At 45.0% G+C, this 12862-nt stretch overlaps 1 protein-coding gene across 1 annotated transcript in view; it reads right to left on the minus strand.

Moving 5' to 3' along the window:
* The window catches only part of LOC308319123 (limbic system-associated membrane protein-like), a 214852-nt gene that overhangs the window by 9825 nt on the left and 192165 nt on the right, over positions 1-12862 (minus strand). Inside the window, exon 6 of the mRNA XM_080768984.1 lies at positions 11660-11780. Coding sequence (XP_080625110.1) covers positions 11660-11780 — 121 coding nt within the window. The remainder of the gene's footprint in view (positions 1-11659; positions 11781-12862) is intronic.

Raw genomic sequence — 12862 nt, forward strand, 5'->3', positions numbered from 1 at the left:
ATTACTGACATATGCATGGGACTCCATGTGTGGCCAAACTCATTGGAATTGAGGATTGGTCGCAGGTGACATCACGTGATGTCAGGTGACATCACGTGATGTCACGTGATGTCAGGTGATATAATATAAAAGGGTAAGACATCCCAGAGATATTGTAAAGAGCCAGAAAGACTGACTAGACTGACTAGAAGACTGACTAGACTGACTAGAAGACTGACTAGACTGACTAGAAGACTGACTAGAGGAAGATAGAGGAGGACTCAGAGAGGCATTTTGATCCAAGCTGTTGTTGCGAACGCAATGAGCACTTACTATGAGACCTAGCAGATCATGTCTGTCTGTGTGTCCTGTCTGTGTGTCTGTCCCGCTATACGTCCAAATATGGAGTGGGTTGCATCAGCAATCACTCAGCTCCATATATGGGCACAAAAGGGGCCAGGTCCACATATACAGTAACAGCGGGACAGACAGACAGAAATCAAACTCGAAAATAAATGGCGTTCAACAAACAGAAAGAATCATGTATAGACTGGCAGAATAGCCTCAAAATATACAAAAAGGCTCTCGACACAGCCAGAGCCACTTATTATTCATCCCTAATAGAGGGAAACAAAAGTAACCCAAAGTTTCTTTTTGATACTTTGGCAAAACTGACAAAAAGCCGTGATTCCACGGACCCACGGATTCCTACGACTCTCAATAGTAGCGATTTCATGAGGTTCTTCAATGGCAAAATAGAAACTATCAGAGATCAAAATTGATCTAACAACTACTCTCGGCTCCCACTGGACCTGCCACCAAATATGGTGGTCTCAGAGGTGGCCGCAGACCCAAATATATATATGGATAGTCCTCTCTCCAATCGAGCTCTCTGAGTTCACTTCAATGATATCTTCTTCAAAATCAACGACATGTACCCTGGATCCAGTTCCGACTAGATTACTCAAAGAGGTCCTGCCTCCGGTTGGTACATGCCTACTCAATATGATCAATATGTCTTTGGTGACAGGCTACGTGCCACAATCTTTCAAGGTAGCGGTAATCAAACCTCTACTCAAAAAGCCTACTCTTGATGCAGGCATTCTAGCTAGCTATAGACCTATATCGAACCTTCCGTTTCTCTCCAAAATTCTCGAGAAAGCGGTCGCCAAACAGTTGTGTGACTTTCTACAAAACAACAATATATTAGAAGGCTTTCAGTCGGGCTTCAGAGCTAACCATAGCACTGAGACGGCCCTGCTGAGAGTTACAAATGACCTCCTGACTGCAGCAGATAATAACCTCCTCTCCGTACTGGTGTTGCTGGACCTTAGTGCTGCATTCGACACTATTGACCAACCACATTCTGCTACAGAGACTGGAACATCTGGTTGGCATCAGGGGTGCCGCACTGAAATGGTTCGAGTCCTATCTGTCTGATCGTTTTCAGTTTGTAGAGGTCAATAATGGCTCCTCTACACGTGAAAAGGTCAAATACGGAGTCCCACAAGGCTCTGTGCTTGGACCAATACTCTTCTCTTTACTCTTCTCTTTATATATGCTCCCTCTGGGCAACATCATCAGGGAACACTCCATAGATTTTCATTGTTACGCAGACGACACTCAACTATATCTATCGATGAAACCGAACGAAACGGACCAACTAGTCAAACTTCAAGCATGTCTTAAAGACATAAAGAGTTGGATGGCAGGTAATTACCTGCTCCTCAACTCTAACAAAACGGAAGTTATCGTGATCGGCCCTAAGCCCCTGAGAGACAAGTTGGTCGATGGGAACTTTTCTCTAGATGGCATTACTTTGGCCTCCAAGGCCACTGTGAGGACTGGGGGTTACCTTTGATCAAGACTTGTCTTTCAAATCTCATATCAAACAAATCTCAAAGAATGCTTTCTTTCACCTGCGAAATATTGCAAAGGTCAGGCACATCCTGTCCAAAAATGACGCAGAAAAACTTGTCCACGCCTTCGTCACCTCAAGGCTGGACTACTGCAATTCGCTATTATCAGGCTGCCCAGGCAAGTCTCTGAAAAGCCTACAGTTAGTTCAAAATGCTGCGGCGCGTGTGTGTTGACAGGTACCAGAAGAAGAGACCATATCACTCCTTCACTGGCCTCCCTACACTGGCTCCCGGTCAAATACAGAATAGAGTTCAAAGTTCTTCTTCTCACTTACAAAGCCCTCAATGGTCAGGCACCACAATATCTCAAGGATCTCATTGATCCCTACAAACCAAATAGAACAGCAGTGCGTTTGCAATATGCAAACATGCTTACTGTTCCAAAAATATCAAAAGTTACAATAGGAGGCAGGGCGTTTAGGTCCCAGGCACCGCAGCTGTGGAACCTTCTCCCGGCTTCGGTCCGTGGGGCTGACACGCTCTGCACATTCAAGACAAGGTTGAAAACCTTTCTCTACGACAAAGCCTATGGCCAGACTTGTCTCCGGGTCTAGCTGGATACCATGGTCGTACATTGTTGTGTGGGTTTGTCTCCCAGCAGTACTTGTAATATACACTATATAGGCTCCAGTAAGGCCTGCCACTAATCCAGCATCCGGGGAATCTCTCCCCGGAGTCTCTTTTCGTCCTCCCCGTCGCAGTTCTGTGGACCTCTAATATTAACCCCCAACTGACTGCCGAGTGTGACCGTGGATCAGGCCTCTTCATGGAGCCCACCAGAAGTGTGACCTGGACCCGGCCTCACAGAGCTCGACCTGGACCAGATGTGGACCAGACCCCTCCACGGAGCCCACCTGCCTATTCTCTGTCTTTTCTCTCTGTCTATCTCTCTCTCTCTCCCTCTACCCCCCCCCCCCCCCCGACACGGTCGAGGCAGATGGCCGCCCACCCTAGAGTCGGGTTCTGCCTGACGTTTCTTCCTAAAGGGGAGTTTTTCGTTACCATTGTCGCAATGTTGCTTGCTCTGGGTGGATCTTTGTTGGTTGTAAAGTGTCTTGAGACAACTTGTTGTGATTTGACACTATAATAAAATTGAATTGAATTGAATTGAATTGAATTCGGCCTTTGCCTACAACGGAGAACTATATACATATTCGGCAGCTCCGCCGTGTGTGAGATAACGACCTTAAATGATTTGTGGAAGTTCAATCCGCGAGACCTCTCCTGGCACAAGCTTTCACCCAAGGGCCCACTGCCGTCCCCGAGACATGGGATGTGCTGCTGCGCGCTGGGATCTCGTGTCTTCCTGTCGGGCGGAGCTGAAGGTCAGAGTAACGCTGGAGGCAAAGATGCCATGGAAGTCTTAGGAACAGAAGACGTGTACATCTTAGACTTGGCGGCTGTGGCTCAGGAGGTAGAGCAGGTCATCCAATGATCCATGGGTCAGCGGTTCGAATTCCCGGCTCCTCCTCCTCCTGTCTACATGTTGAAGTGTCCTTGGGCAAAGACACTGAACCCCAAATTGCTCCTGATGTGCTGGTTGGTATACCTTGCATGGCTTCTGCCACAATCGGTGTGTGAATGTGTGTGTGAATGGGTGAATGTAATGCACCATCTATGTAAAGGTGTGTGAATGGGTGAATGTAATGCACCATCTATGTAAAGGTGTGTGAATGGGTGAATGTAATGCACATATGTAAAGGTGTGTGAATGGGTGAATGTAATGCACCATCTATGTAAAGGTGTGTGAATGGGTGAATGTAATGCACAATCTATGTAAAGGTGTGTGAATGGGTGAATGTAATGCACAATCTATGTAAAGGTGTGTGAATGGGTGAATGTAATGCACCATCTATGTAAAGGTGTGTGAATGGGTGAATGTAATGCACAATCTATGTAAAGGTGTGTGAATGGGTGAATGTAATGCACCATCTATGTAAAGGTGTGTGAATGGGTGAATGTAATGCACCATCTATGTAAAGCGCCTTGGATAAAGGCGCTATATAAATGCACCATTTACTTAAGTTAGTGCGCACGCACAGAAGCGTTCATATCGCAGTGGCCGCACTTCTGTCCACCATCACAGCTACTGTAGAAGACATTTTTAGAATCTGATCTCAGGTCAGAATGGGTTAAAAAGGGAACATTCCCTGACGGTGATGCGACGCTGACGCCCCCTGGTGGAGCCCCGCCGTTACACGGCCTCCATTCCCACCAGTATGCCAGTAGGACATACTGGATCATACTTTGGGAAAATGGGAATTTTTTACATTCACTTTCTACTCTCATTGCTATAGTCTGATCGAACCCTACAAGCCAGCCCGCGCGCTCAGATCAGCCAACGCAGCGAACGCAGGGAATCTGGAGGAGGTATACCAACTGTACTACAGTCACTAAAAACGCCGGGACAACAACGCTCCACACGTCCCCAAATTCTTCTCCCTTCTGGCTCCAAAACTATGGGATGCACTTCTCATTGCAATTAGAACTGAAGACTCACTCCCAATCTTCCGCGTTAGTCTGAAAACCCACCTCTTCAGACTCCATCTTAACCCATAGCAGTTGCCGTAGCAAAGGAAAGGAAAGGTACTATGTTTACCCAGGGTAACTGGACTAAGGAAAGGAAAGGTACTATGTTTACCCAGGGTAACTGGACTAAGGAAAGGAAAGGTACTATGTTTACCCAGGGTAACTGGACTAAGGAAAGGAAAGGTACCATGTTTACCCAGGGTAACTGGACTAAGGAAAGGAAAGGTACTATGTTTACCCAGGGTAACTGGACTAAGGAAAGGAAAGGTACTATGTTTACCCAGGGTAACTGGACTAAGGAAAGGAAAGATACTATGTTTACCCAGGGGAACTGGACTAAGGAAAGGAAAGGTACCATGTTTACCCAGGGTAACTGGACTAAGGAAAGGAAAGGTACTATGTTTACCCAGGGGAACTGGACTAAGGAAAGGAAAGGTACCATGTTTACCCAGGGTAACTGGACTAAGGAAAGGAAAGGTACTATGTTTACCCAGGGTAACTGGACTAAGGAAAGGAAAGGTACTATGTTTACCCAGGGTAACTGGACTAAGGAAAGGAAAGGTACTATGTTTACCCTGCAGGGTAACTGGACTAAGGAAAGGAAAGGTACTATGTTTACCCAGGGTAACTGGACTAAAGGTACTATGTTTACCCAGGGTAACTGGACTAAGGAAAGGAAAGGTACTATGTTTACCCAGGGGAACTGGACTAAGGAAAGGAAAGGTACCATGTTTACCCAGGGTAACTGGACTAAGGAAAGGAAAAGTACTATGTTTACCCAGGGTAACTGGACTAAGGAAAGGAAAGGTACTATGTTTACCCAGGGTAACTGGACTAAGGAAAGGAAAGGTACCATGTTTACCCAGGGTAACTGGACTAAGGAAAGGAAAGGTACTATGTATACCCAGGGTAACTGGACTAAGGAAAGGAAAGGTACTATGTTTACCCAGGGTAACTGGACTAAGGAAAGGAAAGGTACTATGTTTACCCAGGGTAACTGGACTAAGGAAAGGAAAGGTACTATGTTTACCCAGGGTAACTGGACTAAGGAAAGGAAAGGAACTATGTTTACCCAGGGTAAATGGACTAAGCTCAAGAACTTGTTTACAGACAGGCCCTGCTCATAGAACATTTCATGGTAGAGGTTCAATGCCTTGTCCAAGGGCACTTCAGCGGTGGTAATTTGAACGTGCCGGTCCGGGGATACGAACTATAGCGACCTTCCCATATAAAGACCGCTCCGCAAACCGTTCGGCCACCGCTGCCCGCTACAAGCAAGCAACCCCCACGTCTTTTTACAGGCATACGCAAAGGCTCAACTTATGCAACTTAGATAGCTTTTTATGTAGACATAGCACTATATAGTATATATGCATAGTTCAGTATAGATATTCCACTGTTCATATCATAGCATCATATGTGTGATTCATGATGACAATTCTTTATGTATTACCATGTCTTTTGTTCTGCTTAGTGTAGGTCGCCTAATGCCTAATTAGAAATGTAATTGAAATTGAAATGACAAGTGATAGAATCTGCTTTGTTGTTGTCACATCACAGGCTTACAGAAGGAAGGAAGGAAGTGGGTGAAATGTGTTTATGTGCATCTGCACTCCCATCGTATTGTAATGTCTTAGAAGTATAATCAAGGTAAGAAGAGTGGGGGGGGGGGGGGGGGAGTGGGGAAAGGAGATCAAACAAAGGAGATCAAACAAGAAAAGAAAAGACAAAATAATAATATAAAATAATATCTACATATTCACATGAGATAAGATATAAAAGGTGCCACGAGCATAGCAGCAGGTGCAGGCTGTGCGTGATTGCGAACGCAGTGAGCACTTACTATGAGACCTAGCAGATCATGTCTGTCTGTCTGTCTGTGTGTCTGTCTGTCTGTCCCGCTATACGTCGAAATATGGAGTGTACGTCCAAATATGGAGTGTGTTGCATCAATCACAAACAAATCACTCAGCTCCATATATGGGCACAAAAGGGGCCAGGTCCACATACGTATACAGTAACAGCGGGACAGACACACAGACAGACAGACATGATCTGCAGGGTCTCAGCTGCGTTCGCTTCCCGCGTTTGCGCGTCTTACTGGTATACTTAAGAGGGGAAAGGAACTGGTTGGAATAACGTGTTCCTTCCACACGCTATACGTCCAACCAGGGAAACTCCCCCCTGTCAGGTGTAAAGGAGCAACTTGGACACTCAGGCATGAAGGAAGCATGAGTTCAAGTCCGTTGCTCTCCCCTTGTCCCCCATATATGGGGACTAGGTTGGTCTCCCCTTGTCCCCCATATATGGGGGACTAGGTTGGTCTCCCCTTGTCCCCCATATATGGGGACTAGGTTGGTGGAGGGTGTAGAGCCCAGGATCACATTAGATCATTGACACAGGGGTGAGAAATGGGTTACAAAAATCGTGGGATGAAAAATTAAAAGATAAGAAGAGCTAAGAAAAACCAAGTCAACATGACTCTGTGTGACCTCTGTGTCTTCGGCTGCAAGCTGTGCCCTAGTTTTGTTCTGCTTTTAAACTGTGTTCTTGTACTGCTTTTAACCTGTACGGTGACCTTGAGTGCCCTGAAAGGCGCCTTATGAATAAAATGTATTATTATTATTATTAACACATTCTGAATGGGAACCCGTTTTGGTGTTAGCATTATGTTATGCTTTAGCTATTGAAAAATAGCAGATCTACAAGCTCATAGCGCGCCACTCGGTGGCGCGCTATGAGCTTGTAGGTCTGCTATTTTTTTAAACTGTCAGGATTTAAGCCATTTTTAGAATCTGATCTCAGGTCAAAATGCATTAAAGAACCACCATTCTTCTGTGCGTTAGAATCTGATCTCAGGTCAGAATGGGTTAACATGTCCCTGCTATGATCCACATCTGAGACCAGCCCACACACACTGCCTGTCATAAGGCTGCAGAACCAGGCTTTCTTCTGCCTCATTCAGCAGTCTGACAGCAGCAGCAGCCGAGGTGAAAACGGCTCCAGAATCCGGCCGTGCTACTCTTGATACGAATACTGGACGACTCACCCCGGTGCTTGCCCGTTTTTCCTCCCAGAATTTTCACCAGTGAGAGGGGGATAACTTTGTAATATGCTATTGGCTGTTTGTATTCTTTTTGGAGAAATATAAAGACACTCCTGTGGAAAAGGCTATATTATTTTACTTATATTGACCCTATACACAATTTAGTATTATTTAGTATATGTAAGGTTTTGCCCACTCAAATGGTACCTCGTCAGATAATCCCCCACATATCCTACAACAACTTTTGTGAACAGACTTCACTGTAGTAGCTTTTCATAAATTATATTTGTTGCGAACGCAGTGAGCACTTACTATGAGACCTAGCAGATCATGTCTGTGTGTCTGTCTGTCTGTCTGTGTGTCTGTCCCGCTATCCAAATATGGAGTGTGTTGCATCAGCAATCACTCAGCTCCATATATGGGCACAAAAGGGGCCAGGTCCACTCAGCTCCATATATGGGCACAAAAGGGGCACCATATAAGGAGTCCCCAAAGCAGCTATACGTCCAAAACCCAAATATGTACGAGCTGCGTTCGCTTCCCGCGTTTGCGCGTCTTACTCGTATATATAGCATGTCTGCTGTCATGAAAGTTTATAGTTAGAGGAATTCAAAGTCCAGCCGTCTGCTGTCCAGCCTCTCCCACCCCTCACTGGGGAGAATTCTGGAAGGAAAACAGAAACGGGGTGAGTTGTCTTGTTATCCTTGATACTACGGTAGGGGGCTCTGCATGGTCTGGCTGGCTGTGGTTGAACAGCTTGGGCCTTGGGTGGTTGCTTCATGTCCTTGACGCTGCGCTGTGCTTTGATCTGTGCTTTGATTACACATCATTTTTCTACCCTTCCTGGAGTGCAGGCAGGGAGTGCTGATCTTTTCAGCTCCCATACCAGGCCGTATAAACGCATCCTGTCAGAATGCCTTCAACTGCCCTGGGCCGTGGCTCAGCGGTCCATGAGGCACCTTGGCTGGTATAATCTAGTCTGGCAGTGTGCCGCGGGTTCGACTCCCGATCCCGACGACCTTTACTGCATGAACTATTCAGGAGACTATGACTATGACTATGACTAAAACTAAAATAGAAATTTGCTGCCAAAAACAACACTGGTGGTGTGTGTGTTCCATTTGAGCTCCCTCTCAATGTGTACCCCGAGGAGGAGTTATATTGTCAGTACTGTTGAGCAGAAGATGTTTAATATCTCCTCGACTTGTTCTGTTTTTGAGTGGTGCAACCACTCCTACAACCAGCAATGTCTGTGCCTATGTGTCTACCTATGTGTCTACCTATGTGTCTACCTATGAGCACGAGTATACGACTTATTAGTACCAGTAGGAGGTGTCAGAAACAGAGAGAGCGATAGTGCTGCTAATGAGAGAGAGAGAGAGCGAGAGAGAGAGAGAGAGAGAGAGAGAGAGGTGGGGGGATTGCACCACTTGGGGGGATTGCACCACTCGGTTCACACGGGTGTGATTTTTGTTATATAAAAATAAATGAATGCCCTATATATTCCGTCATATAGGGCTAAGCCAAGTGTTGTACAAAATTATAAAGATAGCTGATCTACAAGCTATAAGCTTCTACAGTGTATATTGTATTAACCCATTGTGAGCGGGAACCCCTTTTGGCGTTTTAACTAAGCATTATGTTATACTTTAGCTATTGAAAAATAGAAGATCTACAAGCTCGTAGCGCGCCACCCACCGAGTGGCGTGCTACGAGCTTGTAGGTCTGCTATTTTTAGAAAAATCGTGACAATGCAGCACAAATCTTTGAATATATCTTCTTTCAGAAGACTTTTTCTTTTTCTTCATTTTGACGTCAGGCCTAAATGGGTTTAGTATAATTATAATCTACTGTATACATATGCATTGTAGGGGAGAACAGGCAGGCAGTGCAACAAAGAGTTTCATCCATTCCACTGTCATTTTTCATGCTAATGGTAATGCGTAATAATTAACACTGCAACAATAGCTTAGGGAGTGATTAAATGGGGTTATTAGTCATTATCACGCTACGCTGGTGAAGTCATCACATCTAAACGGATGTGACAAAAGACTGTGTGTGAGGGTTGATTTAACCCATTCTGAACGGGAACCCATTTTGGTGTTAGCATCATGTCATGCTTTTAGCTATTGAAAAATAGCAGATCTACAAGCTCATAGCGCGCCACCGAGTGGCGCGCTACGAGCTTGTAGGTCTGCTATTTTTGAAAAATCGAAGAACGACTGACATTTTTTAGAATCTGATCTCAGGTCAGAATGGGTTAATTAGACCAGTGTGTGTGTCCAGTGGAAACCTCGTATGAATCTGATCTCAGGTCAGAATGGGTTAACACAGAGGGCAGCAGGGGACACAGCACAGCACGACACTAACAATCTGTGGCGTGAAATTTACTTAGTTTAAATGAACAGAAAGTGGCTTTTTTTTGGAGCTGCCATCATCATCACCTTTACATTCTTTTTAATTGTTTTAAAACGGCAAATTAAACGAAATAGCGGTTTTAGCGTATTACGCCGCTGTCAAAGTGTTTTAATGTGAATTTAAAGTTTTCAAAGGAACTGATCAGAAGTATAGGAACTGCTGTCGAGTGTAGGAATGGTCTTTTTTCCCATATTTCTGTGAAAATGGCAGGGTTAAAAATCTGTAGGGCTATATAGGATATTTGTGCTAGGTTTGAACATTGCAGGCATGAATAACCCATTCTGACCGGGAACCCATTTTGGTGTTTAGCATCATGTTATGCTTTAGCTATTGAAAAATAGCAGATCTACAAGCTCATAGCGCGCCACCGAGTGGCGCGCTACGAGCTTGTAGGTCTGCTATTTTTTTTTAATTGAAGAACGACTGACATTTTTAGAATCTGATCTCAGGTCAGAATGGGTTAATCAGACCAGTGTGTGTCCAGTGGAAACCTCGTATGAATCTGATCTCAGGTCAGAATGGGATAAACACTCTGGGACCTACTGTATGTTGTATGGCTTCTTATGACTAATCCTATTAGGCATTTTTACCAGTAAGACGCGCAAACGCGGGAAGCGAACGCAGCTTGTACATATTTGGGTTTTGGACGTATAGCTGCTTTGGGGACTCCTTATATGGTTATGGCTGAGTCATGGTGACGTATTGATGCAACACACTCCATATTTGGACGTAGCTCCATATATGGGCACAAAGGGGGGACACACGCACGCACGCACGGACAGACATGATCTGCTAGGTCTCATAGTAAGTGCTCACTGCGTTCGCAATCACTGCGTTCGCAATTATTATGGGGGGGGGGGGGGAATTGGGAAAATAGTCGATCTATAGCGTTGCGTTGTGAGCTTGTAGATCTGCTATTTTCACTATTTTAAAATACTATTAGTCATAAGGCATGCCAGGTTCTAATTCTCATCACGACAAAACTTTGTGCATCTTTGGTGAATTACTGTAAAATGAATTTCCCAGAGAAACTGTCACAGGAGATTGTTTAGTGTAAAATAAACCTCACAACCGAAATGCCACGTCTGTTTGTTGCCCCATTAAATCTGGGCCAAACATGCCAAAAAGTATTGAGCACTCCTTTAAAAATAAATGTAGAAATGCCCTGAACTCTTGTCAGCATGTCTACATCTCAGCCTCTACACGGAGAGTACATCCTTCTCCCTCTACACGGAGAGTACATCCTTCTCCCATCCGGCCTTCACTTGCGAGCCCCTTTTTATTGTGCCACAAAAAACAGGCACAAACATTCCTTTGTCCCGGTCTCTCTATTGTCACACTGAATGCTGCTGTGGGTACTGTAGATCTAGGAGATAACCTTATGATGAGCACTTTTCACTGTTTACTGTATTATCTCGTGCCTATGTCTATGTCTATGCACATGCAATTTTTATGACCTATCGCAAAGCACTTCAACGCCTGCACTGTAATGTTTATGTGCACCTTACTGTACTCTGGTATCTGCTATGTGAACCGTTTGTTTATTTGTACTGTTTCATTGTTTAATGTACTGTCTATGCTGCAACACAATTTGTCCTTCGGGGACACTACATAAACTTGAACCTTGAACAATCCTTCCTGGGGAAACTAAACCCATGTGTGTACATTTAGAAAAATATATTGAATTGCAGTGTGTGTGCGTGTGCGTGTGCATGTGCATGTGCGTGTGTGTGTGTGCGTGCGTGCATGTGTGTGTGTGTGCGTGTACCTCTTGTCGTCTCGGTACCATTCAAACTCTGGCGTTGGCACGGCGGTGGCGTCACACTGCAGAATGCCCATCCGACCCACCGGACTCTCTGAGCTCTGGGTCTTCTGGATGGCGGGAGGGTCTAAACACAGGAACGGAACACAGGAGAGGAACACGTTATACACTCATTCAACCCATTTTGACCTGAGATCAGATTCTAAAAATGTCGTTCTTCGATTTTTCAAAAAATAGCAGACCTATACAAGCTCGTAGCGCGCCACAACGGATCTACAAAGATGGTGACTGAAGCCCACCACACACCAGCTGCGTCCAACGCGCGGCGCCGCGCGGCGGACACAGCCGCCTCCATTATTTTCAATGAACCTAACGCACACCGGCTCCGTCCGCCGCGCCGCGCCGCGTCGCCCGGTGCGCCGATAGAACACAGTTCTATTTTCCAGGCGGCGCCGCGCGGCAACGCGCCACGCCGCAGACGGTCGCAGACGGTGTGTGATGGGCTTTACAGTTCAAGGTCTGACAGGCTTCATTTTACGTCCATATCAGACCCGGAGAACGCTTTGTCCATATTTTTTACCGTCTATTGATTGAAAACTTTATTTCAGACACAATGGGTCCATATACAAACTAACAGGGAAAAACACGACAATACAAAACAACAACACAGAGATAGCCTATATGTATATCAGGCTATTTTCCCTCCAGGCAGTCCTTGTCAATTATAAACATATAAACATTGCCTCCAGTGTTTCCAGAAACATGAGGAGAAGACTGTATCACTCTGTGTGATCCCTGTTAAGGCCATAATTAGTGCATTATTTGATTCCCTCAGTCTACACATGAATCTATACATAAAATTCCTCAGTAAAGCATGAAATGTGGGTACATTACTGGTCACAAACATTTCACTAGCACTGGTCCATCTTGGGAGTCTCAGGAATATTCGAAAAGCATCATTATAATAATATTATAAATATGCCACCTGAGGTTTTTTCATTTTCGCTTTACTATCCATGGTCTAACCCTGTGTTTAGTGTAGTGTTCCCCACCTGTGTCCCGTTACTCTCCCAGCCAATCCCTGTGTTGATTTTGTCTGTTGTATTTCACCTGTGTCTAGTTAGTGCTTGTCTATATTTATGCACCCTTGTGTTTTCAGTTCTCCGTTGGTTCGTTGTTTATACAATAATAATCTTTATTGTCCAGAAG

The sequence above is a fragment of the Protomyctophum bolini genome, assembly GCF_963924005.1.
Source record: "Protomyctophum bolini genome assembly, chromosome: 1".
Classification (NCBI taxonomy): Eukaryota; Metazoa; Chordata; class Actinopteri; order Myctophiformes; family Myctophidae; genus Protomyctophum; species Protomyctophum bolini.